Source organism: Marmota flaviventris, chromosome 13 (genome assembly GCF_047511675.1).
Source record: "Marmota flaviventris isolate mMarFla1 chromosome 13, mMarFla1.hap1, whole genome shotgun sequence".
NCBI lineage: Eukaryota > Metazoa > Chordata > Mammalia > Rodentia > Sciuridae > Marmota > Marmota flaviventris.
In genome coordinates, this window is record NC_092510.1 from 71,573,154 (window position 1) to 71,594,180 (window position 21,027).

Here is a 21,027-nt window from a genome sequence, read left to right on the forward strand (position 1 = left end):
TCCCCAGCTCCACCCTCACTTGGCTGCTCTGGGTCTGTTCTTCCCTTATAAGAACAGTTGTCTTTGGATGTGGGGCCTGCCTGGTAACCCAGAATCTGCTCTAAAGAGCCTCAGTTTAATTACATCTGCAAAGACCTTTTTCTGAAATAAGGTCACACTCATGCGTTCCAGGGATAAGGGTGCTGACATATTTTTGGGGCACCACAATTTAACCTACAATACTGACCTAACTTCATACTCTAAGTGGCTGAGCTCTGAATCAAGGTCAAGTTTAGCTCCAGAAGGCATTTTCTGAACCACTTTGGGCTATATGCTGAATACTTATATGCTGCGCGACTATGGGCACATTACTTAGCCTCTCTGTGTCTCAGGTTCTTCATCTGTAGACTGGGGATAATAATAGTAGCTACCACATGGGATTGTTGTGAGCATTAAATGAACTGATAGAACATTTCAATTGGAATAGTGCTTAGCTCTCCACCAGAGCTGTGGCTATTATTGCCTCTGTGTTATTATCAAGAAAATGCAGATCTGCTGAAAGCCCCTGTGAAGGCTGAGCAGATCTGCTACCAAAGGCGAGTCTGGACTGGAAGGAGATGCTCTCGGGGCTCAATCTGCTGGGTTTGAATATCTGCTCACAAGTGCTTTGCTCTTATGAAACATCCACCAGATCATCACAGATAGGAAAAATACTTAAATATTTATAAGACAGCATTACGCACAACTGGATGCTAATAATTTTGAAAGCCTCAGTAAAAAAACAAAACAAAGTAAAATAGGGGATTGATGGAAACAGAAGCAGCAAGTATGACTGGACCCACAGACCAACCAGCTCCAGAGCAGAGATACTGAGGCATTCGACACCGCGAGGCTGGGTGGGTTCCAGGCCCACGGTGTAGCAGGTGAGGCTGTCTCAGGTCAACCAGGTTGTCTGTCAAGGCTCAGTTTCCTCGTCTCTAAAATGGGGATGTCCAGGTGCCCTGGGACCGTGGCAGGCTGCCGAACCGGGAGGCACTGCAATTATCACAGTGTGTGCTTGTGGGACAGGCTGGAGTCTGGGCCCCAATCCGGAGGAGGGCAGGAGTGTGGGTGTCTAGGCATGGAGAACTGGGTAGGACTAACCACGATCATGCTTCCTCTGGCTGCTGTCCCCTGAGACAGGCTGTCTCAGCCTCCTTGACTCTGAGCATCTCTAGGGCCCTGTGAGTGTTCAGCCTATGTCAAGGATGAAACACCATCACTTGGAGATGTGATAAGCGCCCACCATGTGCCTGATGGCTCCATCTCAGAGCCCCTGTGCAGGGGCCTGGACGCTGCAGGTCCTCCTCCCCTTGCTTTCCTGACAGTTTCTGTGCTTGGTGGCTGTATGCAATCACAGGGCACTTTTTCTTTCTTTCTTTCTTTTTTTTTCCCCTTAAAAACTGCCTCAAGTTCTGGTCTGGAACTTGTTCACCCTCTGCTTCTCCCCTGCAATGGACAATGCTACAGGCCTAGCAATCCCATAGCTCTTCCTTCTTTCCTCTTTCCTGTTCTCTCTTCTGCTGGGAAACAGGTGTTCAAATAATGACTAAAGGATTTCCAGAAACACGAGACTGGAGGGGTCCAGGCACCCATGGGGTCTGACTTCCCAGGTGGCCTGTGTCTCGACCTGCCATCATGGTTCTTATCATTATCTCCTTCTCGAGCTGGGAGTCAAGGTAGAGGCTACGGGAACCATCTAGACTCAGTTTCCCTGGATTCAGGCTTTTCTTCTTTTCCTTTTCTAGCCTTAAATTTACTGTCCTGAGCCTGTTTCTCACTCGGGGATTCAAAGTGCAGTTTAAAGAGTGATCCGAGACCACAATTTTATTTATTTATTTATTTATTTTTAGTACCAGGGATTGAACTCAGGGGCACTCAACCACTGAGCCACATCCCCAGCCCTATTTTGTACTTTATTTAGAGACAGGGTTCTGAATTGCTTAGCGCCTCGCCATTGCTGAGGCTGGCTTTGAACTCAAGATCCTTTCTCTTAGCCTCCCAAGCCGCTCGGATTAGAGGTGTGTGCCACCGTACCTGGCCTGAGACCAGAGTTTTAAAAATGATTTTTCTTGGTGATGCAGCCAACATTGAGAAGCCTCAAGTCTAGCTTCTTTTTGAAATAATTTAAAAATCTTCTTTTTTTACTTGAAAATATTACTTATTTTTCTTTTCTTTATCCACAGATTCACTCAGCAATTTAATACAGATGCTGAGCAGCCATGTCACCTGGTGCAAAGCTGTCAGCACTGCCAAGTGTCATGCTGTTCCCTTCGGTCATCCACCATGCACTCCTTAGCTTAGTCACTTGCTCATCCAATCACCCAGCCTGCACTGAGCCATGTGCCTGCCAGGTCCTGTGCAGCAGTGGACATAGAGCAAGAGTGGCCAGAACTCATCTTCTAGGGGAGGAGGACGCAAAACAGACAAGAGAGAGAAGGATAAAAGCTGTGATGGGGAACTTGCATACTGGGACCACTTCAGGCTTGGTGGCTAGGGAGTGGCATTTAAACCAAGACTGGAATGACAAGAAAGAGTCAGACATGGAAAGATCGAGAGGAAAAGCATTCCAGGCAGAGGAATCAGCAAGTGCAGAGGCCTGAAGTTTGGAATAAAGTTGAAGTGTCAGAGTCACAGAAAGCCCACATGGCTGAGGAGGGGGGAGGCAGGGGAAATGTATTAAGTGGTGTCAGAGACTAGATTTTGTAGGGCCAGTATCAGAAATTCGAGTTCTATTCTAAGTTTGAGGATTTTAACTGGGGAATAGTAAGATACACTGTGGATTTTAAAAAAGATTTGTTTTAGAAGAGTCAATGTAATCCTGCCTTATTAGCAATTACATTAAATGGATTAAACTCTCCAATTAAGGTGCAGAGGTTGGCAAACTGGAATAAAAATACAGAATCCTACTATATATATTTTGGGTATAAGTGGTTCACTTTAGATTCAAAGATGCAAATAGGTTGAAAATCTGTTCAAGAATTCGTTTGGCTATTCAAGGAAATGAAATAAAAGGTATCTAGATTGAAAAGGAAGGAATAAAGCTATATGGGCACATGGCACAATTTTCTTAGGTCGAAAATCCTGAAGAGTCAACCAAAAAAATTATTATAGCTGATAAATGAGTTTAGAAAATTTCAAGATACAAGATCAACACAAAAATACATTCTATTTCTATACCCCAGCAATAGACAAAGGAAATTTAGGAAGTAATTCAATTTATAATAGCATCAAAAAAGAATTAAATGCTTAGTAATACATGTGAATAAAGAGGAGCAAGACTTGTACATGGAAAACTAAAAATAATGCTGAAAGAAATGTAAGAAAATATAAATAAATGGAAAGATATCCCATGTTCATGGATTAGAAAACAATATTGTTAAGATGGCAATACTCCCCAAATGGATCTACAAACTCAATATAATCCCTATGAAAATCCCAAAAGCTTTTTCACGGACATGGAAAAGCTGATCCTATAATTCATATAACATTTCAAAGCATTCTAAATAGCCAAAACAATCTTGAAAAAGAAAAACAAGACTAGAAGACTCCTACCTTTCAATTTTAACTATCACAAAGCTACAGCAATCACGACAGTGTAGTGCAGACGATAGGATGGAATAGATTTGGGAGTCCATAAATACAACCACGCTTCTATGGTCAATTGATTTTCAGTGCAGGTTACAAACTATTCAACAGAAAGAATATTCAACAAATAATGTTTGAATAACTAGATATCCACATGCAAAAGAATTAATTTGAATCACTATCTCATACCACGTATAAAAATTAAAGTGGATCAAATGTGAGAACTAAATACCATATAACTTCTAGAAAAACACAAGTACAGATTTGTGATCTTGGCTCAGACAATGGTTTCTCAGCTATGATACCCAAGGAACAAATGACCAAAGAAAAAAAATAGATAAACTGGATTTCACCAACATTAAACATTTTCACATGTCAGAGAACACTAATGAGAAAATGAAAAGATAACTAACAGAATGGGAGAAAATATTTGCAAGTCATATATATGACAAGAGTCTAGAATCCAGAATATGTAAAGAACTCTTACAACTCAACAATAAAAAGAAAAATAATTCATTAGAAATGAGCAAAGCAGGCTGGGATTGAGGCTCAGCGGTAGAGAGCTTGCCTAGCATGTGCGAGGCACTGGGTTTGATCCTCAGCACCACATAAAAATAAATAAATTAAATAAAGGTATTGTGTCCAACTAAACAAAAAAAATTCAAAAAAGTGAGCAAAGGTTCTGAATAGACATTTCCCCAAAGAGGTTATATGCATGGCCAGTGGACATGTGCAAAGATGCTCAACACTATAAGCTACTAGTTGTTTGATAATCATTCTCATCAAAAACACGAGATACCACTTTATACCCCGAAGGATGGCTATAACCCAAAAGGCAGATAAATAGCAAGTACTGGCAACAATGTGGAGGAGCTAGAGCCCTCATACACTGCTGGTGGGAAGGTAAAGGTAAAGGTAAAGGCAGCTACCATGGAAAACTGGCAGTTCCTGAAAATGTAGCACAGGTGACTCAGGAATTCCACTCCTAGTGAATATCTAGGGGAAATGAAAACATATGTTCACATAAAAACTTGTAAGTGAATACTCACAGGAACATCACCCATGCCAGTCAAAAAGTGGAAACAATCTAAACATCCACCAGCTGAGGAATGGACAAACACCATGTGCTGTAGTCATACAAAGGAATACCATTCAGCCATCAGAAGGAATCAAATACTGATACAAGGAGGAACTCAAAAAACATTATGCCAAGCAAAAGAAGCCAGACACAAAATACCTCGTGGGGTATGATTTCCTTGTTATGAAATGTCCAGAATAGGCAAATCCATAGAGATGGAAAGCAGACTGGTGATTGGCAGGTGCTGGAGGGAGGGACAATGAAGGGTGATGGGAGAAAGGAACAGGGTTTCTCTTTGAGGTGATGGGACTAGTGGAAGAAAGTTAGGATGTTGGGGCTGTACCCTTGAAGGGGATATTGGGATCCAGTCCCTGGCTCTGATACTGTAAGCCCAAATAAACCTTTCTTTCCCTTAAGTTGATTTATCTCAGGTGTTTGTCACAGTGATGGTAAGCTGACCAACATTAACCACCACTAATTCAGTGGCTCATATGATAAATGTTCTTTGCTTATTTTGCCAGTGGTGCATCGTGAGCCAACTATATAGCTTTGGCCCATAGCATCCCCACTTTGGGATGTCAGATGATGAAAAATGATGGTGGTCTGGATCAGTAGGAGTAGTAGAGACAAACAAAAGTGATGGGTCAGGATGACAGTACAGTCTGCAGGAGTAGTACAAAACTTCTCAGAGAATATCCCATAGATCTCCTAACAGGAATGCTGTGAGGCTGGGTTCTAATAAGCCTGCAGCTCATGTTTATTGGGGGTATGCTATGTGCCTGGTGCCTTCCTAGTAGCTAGAGACACCACACTGGATAAAATGCAACCCTTCCTCTCCTCCATTCTTGTGGGGCTATATTCTAGTGGATAGGGCGTCATTTGTGACAACACTAAAAAGCTGGATGGGATATACTGTAGAATGATGACTGGCTGTGACACCTGGTTCTTTTTCTCCTTCTTCTCTGCTCTGCTGAATTCAGGATTGGACACAGGACACCTTTTGGCCAATGAAATATGAGTGGAAGTAACATGTGATACATTGGGATGGAAACTTTAAAAGCCTTATACTTGTTCCCTCTGCCAGAAAAACTGTCCTAGAAGGTGCACCATCATCTGTGTCCCAGAGTGAAGACACCATGAGGGGGAAAGCTACAGTTGATCCTCAATGGACAAGTGCTCGGATGAGTAAAGAACAGAGGAGAGGAAGAACCTTTAGTGCTTTGATCTACTGAGGGGTTTTCTGTTGTTGTTACCACAGCAAAACCTAGCACACCCTGACTAATACAGGATCTTTTTCTTTTTGTCCTCTGAGAGACATTAATCCAAAACTCAATCCCGGACTATTATGGTTTGGATGTGAGGTGTCCCCCAAAACTCACGTGTGAGACAATGCAAGAGGTTTAGAGGAGAAATGATTGGGTTATGATAGCCTTAACCCAATCAGTGAATTAATCACTTGATAGGATTAATAGAGTGGTAACTGAAGGCAGGTAGGGTGTGGCTGGAAGTGGTGGGCATTGGGGGCGTGCTTTTGGGGTATATATTTATATCTGGCAAGTGGAGTCTCTCTCTGCTTTCTGATCATCATGTGAGCACCTCCCCCTGCCGTACTCTTCCACAATGTTGTTCTGCTTCACCTCGATCCCGGAGGAATGGAGCCTGCTGTCTATCGACTGAGACCTCTGAAACCATGAGCCCCCAAATAAACATTTTTTTAAAATATATTTTTAGTTATAGATGAACATAATATATTTATTTATTTATTTTTATGTGGTGTTGAGGCTCAAACTCAGTGCCTCACACGTACTAGGCAAGCGTTCTACCACTAAGCCACAACCTCAGCCCCCAAATAAACTTTTCTTCCTCTAAAATTGTTCCTGTTAGGTCTTTTAGTTGCAGCAGTGAGAAATCTGACTAAACCACGGACCATATTTTAGAAGATTAAGGCCAGGACTTCAAACTTAAACCCCAGACTCTGGAAGCACAAATTATAGTTTGGATGTTAAATGTCCCTCAAAAGTTGTTGTGTTTGAAGCTTGATCCCCAGTTGCTGGCACCGCTGGGAGGTGGTGGGAACTGTGGGAGGTGGGCTAGTTGGAGGAAACAAGTCACTGGGTGGGTGTTCTTGAGGGGTATATGTTGTCCCTGGCCACTTTCTCTTGCTCTCTTTGCTTCCGGGCTGCCATAAGGTGACAGCCTCCTCTGCCATATGCTCCTGCCACCATATTGTTCTGTCTTACCTCAGGCTCAAAGCAATGGAGCCCACAGGCATTGGACTGAAACCTCTGAAACCATGAGCCAAAATAAATCGTCTCTCTTCCATGTTGCTCAGCTTCACCTCAATCCAAAATTCTTCTCAGGAATTTTGTCAGAGGGAAGGAAAGCTAACACAGCCAGGCCATCCATAGGAACCCTGTTCACAATGGACAGACCCAACCACAGGCCTAGCAGCAGCAAGCTGGGGCGTGGTCCCTCATGGATATCTCTACTGCTTGTCAGACTGTGCAATCCTAAGGCAGCTGGTGTGGACCATGGCCCAAATAGGACACCCCATAAGGCCAAAGGAGCACCCTAATGACTGAGGAAGCAAAAAAAAAAAAAGGTGAGAATCTACAAAGAGGTTGCTTTCCACAGAAAGATGGAAAGTGGGCTGGGGACATAGCTCAGTGTTAGAGCGCTTGCCTAGCATGTGCAAGGTTCTGGATCTGATCTAAAACACCGGAAGGAAAAAAAAAAGGTGGGAGATCTCTGGGGGCCATAGCCTGTGTTTCTGCCAACGTGGATGTGTTGGATTGGGAAAAAAACCATAAAAATTTAAAGGCTCTTTTTGCTCAAGCACTGGAATGACTTTAACAAGACAAACCCAATTGTCAAGATGCCAGGATCTCACACAATTTTCCAGTCCTTTTGGTCCTTGGCTCTTGAGAATTTCTAGTAAACAGCCCCTCCTCCTGGATAGGTGGAGGGGAGAACTTTCAGGATCAGGGCTGCCCCTGCGGCTGTGGCTCTGTGTCTTCTCTTTGGGTCCTGGAGGGCCTCTAGCCACCCCAGTGTTTCCCAAGGGCACACAGGAGACCAACAGAGGCAATGAATAAAACAGCAATCTCTCCTGTATCTAAGATGCCTTGCAATCTGAGATGTTCCAGAAACGTGTCTGTGGTTGGCAGAGCCCTACACTGGGCCCAAACATATCTGTACCCACAAATCTGAGAGCAGAGCTGAGCTAGGGCTGAGCTGGGCTCCATGCCAGGAGGCAAATACCCGTGGACACCCTTAAAACGCCTCTCTGGTCTATCATTTCCATCGAATCTCCCCTTGAGTTCTCATTTTAATAACTCAATTCTCATTTTAATAACACCTTGTGTCCTCTCCCAAACAGCCCAAGGCAGCACATAAGAAAAGCCCAAATAAAACAGGATAGTTAAAAAATAAAGACAAACGATCAGAAGGAGAGATAATCTTTCTGGAACCTGAGATAAGAGGGTTATTGCGATGCGCCTGAGTGTTGAATTTGGCTCCAACTTTCTGGCAGCCAAGGTTAAAAAGAAACAGAGCATCTTATCCATTACTATGGCCTGATAGAAGGAAGTAGAGACAGTTCACCAGCAAGATTTGGCCCCTTTCCTAGCATGACACTCTATGGGGATCTATCCCGGGGATCTCTATCTCAGGGGCGCTAAGTCACCAACAGAACCACAGTCCCCGACAGAAGAGGCTGACTCATTCTTCATTTGGCAGCCTCAGCCCCAGAAGTGGGCCCTTCATGAAGGGTGAGGGTGTGATATTAAATTAAATTGCAACTCAGCAGAGATATTTCTTTGAGGAGCTGGCTTAATGGGCCCAGACAGATGGGTTACATTTGGACATATGGAGGCATGGGGAGAGAGTTCCAGGTGGAGGGAACAATTTATTCAATAAATATTTACCGAGCACTTGCTCTGAGCCAGGCCCTGGTGGTGGGTGCTGGGGACACACAGATGGCCTTGGCCCTTGAGGAGGTCACAGATGAGGGGGTAACAGGTGCATACACAATTACCAGTGTTGTGACCAGAATGAGTGATGAACAGGTTGGGGTGGGAGCATCGGACAGAGGCATCCAAGACTGCCTGGGTGGTCCAAAGGCTCCTTAGAAAATTCTTCTCTGTGTCTCAAAGGTCAAGTAGCAATTGTATGACTCAAAGGTCAAGAAGGCATTTTAGGGTGGGAATGAGGGTATCCTGGGTAGAGGGGACAAAGACATAGAGGAAGAGAGAGTGTGATATTTTGGAAAAGTACCAGTGATTAAGGGGATCATGATGGATGAGGCTGCAGAAGCAAACAGGTCAAATGATCCAAGACCTCCTGACCTGTGCCAAGGAGTACAGACGTCATCCTCTAGCGGATTTTTTTTTCCTGGGTACCAGAGATTGAACTCAGGGGCACTCAACCACTGAGCCACATCCCCAGTCCTATTTTGTATTTTATTTAGAGACAGGGTCTCACTGAGTTGCTTTAGCACCTCGCTTTTGCTGAGGCTGACTCTGAACTCACGATCCTCCTGCCTCAGCCTCCCTAGCTGCTGGGATTACAGGCACTACTGAGAGTTTTAGACAGGAGGATGGCACAATCAGAACTTCAGATGGGGGCTCGGGATGTGGCTCAAGTGGTAGTGCACTCGCCTGGCATGCGTGTGGCTCGGGTTCGATCATCAGCACCACATACAAACAAAGATGTTGTGTCCGTTGAAAAAAATAAAAAATAAATATTAAAAATTCTCTCTCTCTTTAAAAAAAAAAAAAAAAAAAGAACTTCCGATGGTGCAGCCCTCCCAGGGATGACTTTGCCAGGTTAATTTAGATGGCTTGAGTATCGGACTGAACCAAGGCCCTCAATGAAACCCTTATCAGCCTGGGCCATGGTCCGCTTCTGACTGGGACCACAGCCTGGCCACCCAGGACACCACAGATGACTGTGGGTGACAAAGAGCTGTCTCACTGCCCAGGGATGGTGGCTTCAGCTATGGTGACCTACCATTTGGAATGTGACCCTTACCATCAAAAGCCTTGGGCTACCAGGTTACCTGTGAGCAGGCCACAGAGCAGAACAGACCTGGTTCCCAGAACTCCCCAACTCTGGTCATTCTGCTCTCTATTCCACAATGAATAGCGGGAGGCGGGGTTTGGACAAGCTTTATGAAGATACCAGCTGTTTCCTGAAAGTGCCTGCTTGGCACTCCCCCCCGCCCCCCCACCCCCGCCCCCGCCACCCCGCCCAGAGCAACTGTAGAGGGAAGTAGAAGGTAAGAGTTAAAATTATTTAAAACTCAACATGTTTGCCTCTTCCAATATCGGTTTCCATAGAAACGTAACTGGTGTAAGCCACTCATTTCAGAGCCAACTTCAGTTCCTTGATTCCACACCCCTCATCTGCTTCTGCAAACAGAGAGTGGTAAGACAACAGGATGTGGAGGGAAGTTTGAAATACTCCGTGCCCCAAGCTGCCCTTAACTCAATTACTGCCAGAATGACCAGAAAGCCACAGAAACCAGAGTGTAGGGAATTCTTGATGTAGACTGCTTGGCCACCTGTTGGGGGTGGGGAGGTTGGACCAGCCTTCCACCATTTCTGTGACTGCATGCTACACACATGGCTTCCGCCAGGGGCGGGATTATGTTCCCTCTCTGGTTGCACCCTGCTGGGAAGCCAGTCAGGGAGGCTTCCTGGGATGCAGGCAGCCTTTGGATGCTGTCATGGTGGCTCCCTGTGGCTTGCCCCAGTGTTCAATGTCTGGTAACCCTGAGTGCTGTCCGTCATGTTTCTCCATCTCAAGACCATTTCTGAATGGTCAGGTGGGGTTCTAAACAGTGACCTGGTATAGAAGGAAAGTCTAGAAAAAATGAGAACCCTTCCATCTAGCATCAGAGACTGTCTTCATACCATCTGTATGCATAGAGATTACTTTGGGGGGAAATTATCTCAAATTATTGCCTTGAAAAGGAAAAGTAAATTCTCATATGGATGTATGTGGGTATACATATAGACACAATTCTTGGTCCTAACTTACTTGATCTAAAATCAGCACTTAACAGAGTTCATTAAAACTTCCTCCTTGAAATACTTTCTTCATTTGGTTTCATCTGATTTTCTTCTTATCTACCTCTGGGCTTCTCCAACAGCTCTCTTTTGCTGCCTCCCCCAGAACTCCCTGGATTCCAAACACGGGTGTGATTCTGGGTCAGTCCTAGGTTCCCTCCTCTGCTGTCTCTCTCTGTGCCCTCCCCTGATGTCATCCATGTGTTGATCCATCTAAATTCTCATCTCCAACCCACACCTATCCCTTTGCTCCAGACCTATATGTCCAACACCCACTCACCATCACCGCTAGCAGAGTAGGTGCTAAAAAGAGAGAGAGGGAGGGAGAGTTATTTTCCTTTTTCACCAAGAATCCAAATCATACTTTACAAACCTTTCTAACATACTTGGCAGGTTTATCCACACCTGCTGTATCTGAAATGCAGAAACAGCCAATCTTCCCATCAGTCTGCAAAGCAGAGGCAGCACCGAGATGCTATGCAGAAACACTGAGCATGAGGCCAGGTCCGGGGACATCTGCAAGTCCTTGACTTGGTCTGGAGCATTGTCCCTGGAGATCTCTCCCTCCTTCAAATTATCCTCCTGTATGGATGGCTCCTTTTTGACCTTCTGCCTGTGGACAGCTTGATCTCCCATCCCCCACCTGTGGGCAGCACTCTCCTGACTACTTCCTACCTCTCTATCTATTGCTTCATATTTCCTTCCCCAGCTCCTCCTCCTGTACCCATCACCACTCAGTGGTTCCTAGGACTTCGGTCAGGATATCTTCGCCTCTCACTGTACCTCTGGGTCTCTACACTCTTCTCCACGATTCCCATCCTCAAAGCATTAACTCCCTTCCACAAATCTCTATCTTCTGAACAAACTACTCTTTTGTGCTCTAGGAACCTATATTCCATTTTGGGGACCCCTTTGCCCAGGAGGCCCTCAGATATCTCAAATTTATAATCAGACTTGAGCGACTCCTCCATTTCCTCCAAAGCCCACTCCTCATTCTGAAGTGATTGTCATCCACCACCCAGGCATAAATCTGGGCAAGACCTCCTGCCTCCCTGTCCCAAACTCTTAGAGTCAATCAATCACCAAGTTTTGTCACATCTGTTTCCTAAATAGCTCTCAAAACCAATCACTTCTCTCTGTCTCCACTCCCACTGCCCTGGTTTAGGTCACCATCAGCTCCTGACTGACTTATTGCAAAAACATGTAGCCATCTCTAGGCCTCCAGCCTCACCCCTCCATCTGTTCTCACCCTGTAGCCAGGAAGATATGACCATGTCACTCCCTTGATTAAATCTCTTTAATTTTGAAGTTTAAACTCCTCTGCTTAGTACACAAGGTCCCTAACAATCTGGGCTCTGTCCAATTTTGGCCATCAGAACTATTTGATACTTAAAAAAAAAAACATTTTAGGAAAAAAAATATTCTAACACGTTTAATGATGAGAAACTAAATGAGTTTTCCCTAAGCTCAGAAACAAAGCAAAGGTGTCTGTCCTCTCTTACCAGTTTTATCCAACATGTACTGCATGTCTTAGTTAATGGAGTAAGTCAAAAGAAGAAAATAAAGGCATACCAATGGGGAAGGAAGAAACAAAAGCATGTCTGTTTGCAGATAACTTTATTGTCTATGTAGGAAGTCCCAAAGAATCAACACAAAAACTCCTGGAACTAATAAGCAATATGGCAAGGTTGCAGGATACTAGCTTTACATACAAAGGTCAACTGCTTTCCTATATACTGGAAACGAGCATTTGGAATTTGAAATTAAAAACACAGCACCATTTACATTAGCACCTAAACAAAATGCAATAGCTATCAATCCAAAATTATGTACGATATCTATAATGAGAAATCTAGAAAGCTATAGAAGAAAATAAAAGATAAATGGAGAGATATTCCATGTTCATGGATAGGAAGATTCGATATTATTAAGATAGCAATCCTCCCCAATTGATATATAGATTCAATGTTACATCAATCAAAATCCCAGAAAGTTACTGTGGATATCAACAAATTGATCCTAAAGATTGTCTGGAGACAAAAGACCCGAAAAGACAACACAACATTGAAGAACAAAGTTGGAGAACTGACATCAAGACTTTCTGTAAAGCAATAGGGATCAAAAACATGTGCTTTGGTGAAAAATAGACAAGTATATCAATGGAAGGAACAGAGATTCCAGAAGTAGATCTACATGAGAAGATGCTAGACAACTCATTGGAAAAAGGACAGTCTTTTCAACAAATGGTGCTGGAACAACTGGATACCCACAGGCATAAAAAATGAATCCAGGCACAGATCTCAGACTTTTCACAAAATGTGAAATGCAAAACCATAAGACTTCTAGAAGATAACATGTCTCTTTGGGTTTGACCGTGAGTTTTTAGGTACAACACCAAGGATGATCCATGAAAGAAAAAAAAAAACAATAAGCTAGGCATCATGAAAATTAAAACTTCAGCTCTGCGGAAGTCAGTGTTAAGAGAATGAAAGGACGATCTACAGACTGAGAGAAAGCATTTGCAAAACACCTGCCTGATAAAGGCCTTGTATCCAAAATAGATAAAGAACTCCTAAAATTCAACAATAAGGAAACAACCAAATTAAAAAGTGATTAAGAGATCTGAACAGACACCTCAGTAAAAATTATATCCAAATAAATCTTGGCAAGGCCTCCTGCCTCCCTGTTCCTTGGAGTCAATCAATCACCAAGTTTGGTCACATCTGTTTCCTAAATAGCTCTCAAAACTAATCAATGGTAAAGAAGCATATGAAAAAATATTCAGCATCACATATCATTGGAGAACTGCAAAACTAAAACAACAAGGGGATACTACTGCACATCTCAGAATGACCAAAACTCAAAACGCTGACTGCAGCAAATGCTGGTAGGGATGCAGGGCAATAGGAGCTCCCAGTCATTGTTGGTGGGAATACAAAATGGTGCAGCTACTGGGGCAGGCAGTTTGCAGTTTCTTGCAACGGTAAACATACTCTTATCCTATACCCAGCACTTGGATATTTAGGTATTTATCCAAATGATCTGGAAACTTATGTCCACCCAGAAACCTACCTACAAATACTAATAGCAGCTCTATTCATAACTGCCCAAACCTGGACACAGCTAAGGTGTCCTTCATTGGTTAAATGAATAAGCAAACTGGTACGTCCATACAATGGGATATTAATCATTGATCAAAGGAAGTGAACTATTAAGCCACAAAAAGGCATAAGGGAAGCTTACATGCCTATTATTAATGAAAGAAGCCAGTGGTTCACACCCGTGATCCCAGCCACTCAGAGGCTGAGGCTAGAGGACCATGAGTCTGAGCATAGCCCAGGTCACACAGCAAGGCCCTGCATAAAAATAAACAAATACATAAATAAGTAGAAAGAAAGAAAGAAAGAAAGAAAGAAAGAAAGAAAGAACCAGTCTAAAAGACCATATACTGTATGATTCCAAGTATAGAACATTCTAGAAAAGGAAGAATTGTGCATTGGTGGCTGCCAAGGGGATAAGACACAAAGGACATGTAAGATGGTGAGACTGTTCCATACGAAGCTGTAACAGCACACACGTGGTATGATGGCATTACACACAAGGTCCATAGAACTGTATGATGCAGAGTGAACCCTACTGTAAACCACAGACTTAAGTGGGAATAGAGTAGGGATACTAGCTCATCATTTTACCAAACATGCACACTGTGTGTGTTGGGGGAAGTATACGGAAATAGTACTTTTGTTAAAATTTTCCATAAACCTAAAACTGCTCTAAGAAATGGTCTGTTAACTCAGTACAATTTTTTTAAAAATGACACGTACCTTGCTTTTGAAGACCAGATAAAATGTCCCCATACAATTTGAAGAATGATTTCCTGTAGCCTTGCAGGCCCTACCTGACTCTCCTAACGATATCCTGCCCCCCTACAGGTAACCACAACCTTGAATTTTGTATTAACAGTTGTCTTCTTTAAAAAAGAAAAATGTTTTGCTACCTTTGTATATTTCCTTAAGTAGTATTTTGCTTAGTTTATACCGTCTTTGAACTTTGACATGTGACCAAGCACTTTGGGAATTCACCTGTGGTTTGCTGTTTATGCTCATCATCGTGTCTCAGGCGTCACCAAGGCTCATCCAACCAGAGGGTCCAGCTGGGGATCGCTCCTTTCCACAGCTCTGGTGGTGTTCCTCTGGTTGAAAGTGCCATGGTGCAGGCATCCATTCTGCTGCTGACACACACTGGGGACACACGTCCAGTTCGAGGTTATGCTGAACAGTGCTGCTGTGAACACCCTTGGGCAGGTCCACCTGGGCACATATGTGACTTTCTCTAAGAATGTGTACCCCTGGACTTGGTGGGCTGTGGGACGAGTGCACACCAAACTGCTTTCCAAGGGCCTGTGCCAATCAATGCTCTGGCTTCCCTGAGAGGGCGCCTTCCACTGCCCATGTCCTCCTGCATTAGTGGTCACCTGCTCTCCGAGGGCAACTGCTTCTGCCCAATGCCCTTCCTGCCCTCTTCCCTTGTTCCTGCCTCCTCGTGACCCCAGGAGGCCAGGTTGGCGCCTCTCCTTAGACTTCCTAGCACCTTGCATTACCCCAGGACATGCCTGTGTGGGTGTGAACCAACCACAGACTTGTCTGTCTCCCCAGCCGTCCTGAAGGTCCCTGAAGGCAGGGCCACGTCCCATTCATCATGGCTGTCTGTTAAATTTTGTTGAATAAATGAGGGCAAAGCTGGAGTCTCAGTCTGAGGCAGATGAGGAGACTGACACCGGGGGTAATGAGCCACAGCTGGAGGCCTGGAAGAGGCTTAGAGGCCAGGGGCTCGGGCTCCAGGGCCACAGCTAAACGGTCAGCCTGCTCTGAGGGGTGTTGTGTGCAGATCTCTGAAAGAGGGAAGAGGTGGCAAAACCAGAACTCAAGTCTTCTCTCCCTTCTTCAGGGAGCCCCTGAGGCAGCAGAGTTGAAAGCAGAACACCTTCACTGGAATTTAAGCTACGACTTACTGGCTGTGTGACTGTGAACAAGTCACTGAACCTCTCTGTTTCCAGCTCCCTCATCTGTAAAATGCAGAAAATAATAGCTCGCCCCTTACTGTGTTGTTATAAAGCTTGAATTAAATGAGTTCATACTGTAAAGCATTCAGACAGTTCCTGGCATATGACAAGTGCTCTATCAATATTTATTACAGAAAAATGAATGAGGATATGGAGCTGGGTGGCCTTCTGTAGGACTCCAGGGGATTTTCCTTCCTGGACACCTGCATGTACTCTCCGGGGAAGAATCTCTTCCGTGGATCTTTCCTGTTATTCTTGAGCCCTTTGTCCTGCATATTCAACTTGAGTGTGAGCCACACCCTTCAGTCTGAAGTACTAGTGCTAATTTCTCATTAGCCAGCTCCTCATTAGCCAGCGGGCACCATGAGCTCAGGGTCGAGTGGCCATGATCTCCGGTGTCCCCGTGGAAGATGCTATGGAGTGTGGGGGCTGGCTCAGAGTGGCCTGTGCTGGGGAGGCTGAGGTCCAACAGGAGTAAGGGCAGGGCTGTGCTCAGCAGAATCCAGAGGGAGAATGTCTGGGGAACTGGGAGTCATGCAGCTCCGCAGGGCCAGTGAGCTTAGGGACATGTCTCCATAGTAGGTGGCCCTGGGACTGAAGCTCAAGGAATTTACTTGGCAGAGAAGGTTCTGGAAGCAGGCAGGGTACTGACACAGAGGAGGCCTATGCCTGGGATCCCAAGTTATTCAGAGTCCAGAGCAAACCAAGGTGTCTGGGATGTAAGGGGTGGCAGCAGGCAACAGGCCTCTGATGACTTCTCCCTGAAGCCTAGACTTTGTCTCTGGCTGAGGGTCCTGGAAAAGATGTCCCCTGGGGGAGACCGTGGGACGCCTCGTCCCCTGAGCACTGTTCACCCAGCACGCTGTGCCCGACAGGAGCGGCTGAGGGAAACCCACAGACAGCTTGGCCTTGTTTGGTGGACTGGCAGGGCTGCAGGTGGACAAATCACAGGCTTCTGCTGCCATGGCAACGGAGCAACAGGGCAACCCGAAAAGAGGAATAAGTAGCACAAGAGGAAGGGCCAGGAAAGACCCAGAAAGAAACCTCGGTAGATCCTGGAGGGACACACGAAGGGCATATCTGGCCCTTGCCCTGGGCCCTGTGGGTGCCCCCTCGGTTTCCTCGTCTGTGCAGAAAGGCTTTTTGTGGCCACCGGGGGCTCTGCAGTTGGAGAACCTTAACTTTGAGAGATTTGGGGTGTTCTAGGGTTCTGTGCACAGAGTCATCGAGGGGAAGAAAGCTATCGTCTGTGATGGCAGCACCGGTTTACCCTGCTTGAATGGCTGGGCTGCGGGGCTTCCAGTCTGCACCCAGCCCCGCAGCCTTCTCCTGCTGCAGCCAGAGCCCCACTGACCCCTGCACACTTAGAGTGGAGGCGGCATCCTTGCAGGCCCCAGGGTACCCTTGATCTGGTCTCCAGCTGCCCCAGCTCCAGACTCCCCACAAGCTCTGTCTCATTCCCTTGGCTCCCCTTCCCTGGCATCCTGGCCCCTCAGTCCCTTTTCTCTAATTCCCCCGTCCTTATCTGTAGGGGGTGCAGGCATGCTTTTGTTCTACCTACTTCCCTGATCTTTGCCAATGAACAAAGGCCTAGGAAAGCCAGAGAAAGTGCAAAAAGAGCTGTCCTGGTGTTGAAGGGAGGGTAGGACACCACTAACCTGCTGGGCGACCTTGGGTAAGTTACACAACCTCTCTGGGTTTCCATTTCCTCATTACTAAGATGGGCTTACTTGTAACACTTCACAGAACTGTTGTGATATTAAATCACATACAACACTGGCTGTCATTGCTGTCTTCATTGTCATCATCATCATCATCATCATCATCATCATCACTATCATCATTATGGCTGTAATTGTCACCACCACAGGCTCTCCCTAGCTCAGGGGCCCACTTAGCCAGTGACAGCTCTTCCCAGTATTGAATCTGTCTGGATCACTAAATCTTGGTGGTGGGCAGGGAATTCCCCTGGGACTGAGTGGGCGAGGAGGTGCTCATTTGGCCACTGTGCATGATGAATGGTGATCAGTTGTCATCTCCCCTCTGGAAAAAGTCTGTCTGCGTGAATGAACTCAGTTCCTGTCCCCTTGGCCCACAGGCACAGCTGGTGTCATGTCCTTCTGTGCCTGTCTGGAGCCCTGCTTCCTCCCAGGGTATACGTGGAAGGTGGAGAGATGGAGGGGCGCTGTCCAAAATCTCCTCCCTAAAAAATATTCACCGACTGTATAACTTCTTACTGAGCTGAGTAAACTCTCTGTATCAACATAAATGTGGCTGTGCATTTTATTTTCATGAACCCCCCCCTCTTTTATTTATTTTTTAGTCCTGGGGATTGAACCCAGGGTGCTGAGCCACATCCCCAGCCCCTTTTTAAAATATTTTGTTTAGAGACAGGATCTCTCTGAGTTGCTTAGGGCCTCACTAAGTTGCTGAGGCTGGCTTTGAACTCAGGATCCTCCTGCCTCAGCCTCCTGGAAAACCTTCTTGTCTAGAAGGATAATACCTCTGTCCCCAAGACATACAATTACATTTTCCAGTTTACTTCCAAAATACACACTAAATTCCACAAAAAAGATTTCCCTAATAACACGGTGCGAGAAACAGAGGTCCTCATTGTCTCCATTGAATTTGCCACAACGTACGGAAAACATAAGCAAACGGCCCACCCAGTGCAGCTGGCTCCACTCCACAAAAGCATGTTCAACTAAAGGACAAAGTGGACAAGGAGACAACTTTCAGGGACTTGGACTTCCCTACCCCAGAGCATCGCGGAAAGACCAGCAGGAGTCCAGGGCAAGGCTGAATGCAGGCTAATTAAAATATATACTTAACAGTACTTTTATATAAGCTTCCTTATTTTTATTTTTTTGGTATCCAAGATTGAACCCAGGATGCTCAACCACTGAGCCCCGGCCCTTTGTATTTTATTTAGAGGCAGGGTCTCACTCAGTGGCTTAGGGCCTCTGTAAATTGCTGAGACTGGTTTTGAACTCGTGATACTCCCACCTCAGCCTCCCGAGCTGCTGGGATTACAGGCTCCATGTACTGTCATGCCCGGCTAAGCTTCCTTATGTTAACAATAAATGTCTCATATCAAATGTATGAAAGGAAATACACTGCTCGCCACCCTGAACATCATACAGTAACTAGGAGGAGCTATCGGAATGCGGATTTCCTAGAAGCACTGCTTATGGGACTTTCTTTAAAGAAGGGACGATGGTGCAATGTAATTTCTCCAATGAAAGATCACGTAGATGGGGGCTTCTACAAAGTATTTTTCTTTGCAGGCTGAGATGGGAGCCCAGGGTCTTGAGCACACAAGGCAAGTGCTCTATCACCGAGCTACACCCCCAGCCCAGTATTTTTAGCAGCCCAACATTTCCCCTTAATTCTGCATATATTAAGATTGACATTAAATTATTTCACCATACCTTATATTCAGCGCTCCTGAAATAACCAACATCTCAAATGGAAGGAAGTGGGATCAGGTGTTCCCAAGAGCAACTGTGCATCCAAGGAGATGCACTGGCTGCTTTGCCATCTCGTGCCTGGGAGCTGTGCCCAAGGGTCTCCCTCCTGCTGGCACCGGCTGCTTACCTCCATGCTGTACCTCTCCACTGTCCTCCGCAGGGGGTCCACAGCCTGCCAGCAGATCAGGATGCACAGGTCGATGAGCAGCATGCCCCCGACGATCACGAGCAGTTTCTGGTCTTTGATAATCTGCAGTGGGGAGGAGAAGAGGGAGGCAGAGGTGAAAAGAAGCTTCCCGGACAATGGCTGAGGACCCAGGATGAGGAGTGACTGTATCCTGGATGCTCAGCTGGACAGTGTCCTGAAATGCCCCATCACCCACAGAATAATGTAGCCAGGTTCCTTTGCCTTCCCGGTCCAGCCCCTCTCCAAACCCACATGTGCACTTTGTTGAAATCTGGCCACTCCTAGTCTCCTCTGAGCTGTGATTTTCACTCTCTGGGACTTTGTAGGTGCTGTTCCTTTAGTCTGGAACACCCTATTCTTTCCACAATCTTTAAAGACCCAGGTCAGTTGTAGCTTCCTCCACGAAGCCCTCTCTGACTCTCCTAGAATAACTCATCACTCCCAGAGCATTGTGTCCACATGATCTGAGGAGTAACAACAGCAGCAGAGACAACAAGCAATGTAGCTAATCTTTAATGATCCATTATTCCAGGCTGATGGTTCACATGCGTGGTCTCATTTAAAAACAGATTCTATCGTTATTCCCATTTTACAGATGAAGAAACAGGCCTCTGGGGGGCTCAACAGATATGTCAAAGGGAGTGAAGCTAAGATTTGAACCAAGCACCTCCTTTCTCCAGAGTTCACATCCTCAAACAATCACAGCACTGTCCAGACACTACGTCAAATTATTGTCACAGCTCCCTCCTCACTGGCCTGGGAAGCCCAGACAGGAGGGAAACCCATGTTATTTATTCGTGTACTCTCAGTACCTAACAGGGCTTGGCATTCAGTAGGCACTTAAAAGTTTGATGGATTGAACTGAGATGAAGGAAAATAAAAAGAAGAAATATAACTCACTCCCATTCCGCTCTGTTTCTTCGCTGCTGTGAGTCCCACCCCACTTTACATCACTGATATGCAGGGGCCTGGGGACAAACACTAGAGCACCAGTGCTCACCTGTATTTCACTCATTGCAGGTTTATGTCCCCCCTACCCCCCAAACACAGAAATAAAAGCCAATGTGATGAAGTAGTTCTGGAAAAGAATCATGGAAAAATAAACAAAACTGAGACAGAAGCTTAAGAAATATCACCAGGTCTGGTTTTTAACGATTAAAGCCATTTCAAAAGGAGAAACAGAAACTCAAGAGGTCTCTCTGTGGATGAATGTAGAAGGAACAAGAAAAGTGTTGCTGATCAAATCCACCCAGACTGCTTTACTTGGGGGTAGAGCACTGCAGAAACCTCCTTTTTGAATTTTCAAGGAGGATCCAGTGAACCCCTGAGGTTTTGCAGAAACCTGGCTTAACCTGGCTTGCCCCCAGGAACTAGGCAACTCTTTGTAGGGCTTGAGAAAATAGGGTGGACCTAGGATGGGCTGGAAGAAGCCTCTGCCTAATGCCCTGCCTGAGTCCCCAGGCATTTGTCCCACTGGGGCTTGACTCCTGGAGGTCCTCCCCGCACCTTTCTGCTGGTGGATTCCTACCCCAGCTTCAAGACTCAGCCCAAGC

General features: G+C 45.5%; 1 protein-coding gene across 1 annotated transcript in view; it reads right to left on the reverse strand.

The window, feature by feature from the left end:
- Gabbr2 (gamma-aminobutyric acid type B receptor subunit 2) overlaps nt 1-21,027 on the reverse strand; it is a 351,347-nt gene that overhangs the window by 39,708 nt on the left and 290,612 nt on the right. Inside the window, exon 13 of the mRNA XM_027931027.2 lies at nt 19,415-19,537. Within this exon, the coding sequence (XP_027786828.1) occupies nt 19,415-19,537 (123 nt within the window). The remainder of the gene's footprint in view (nt 1-19,414; nt 19,538-21,027) is intronic.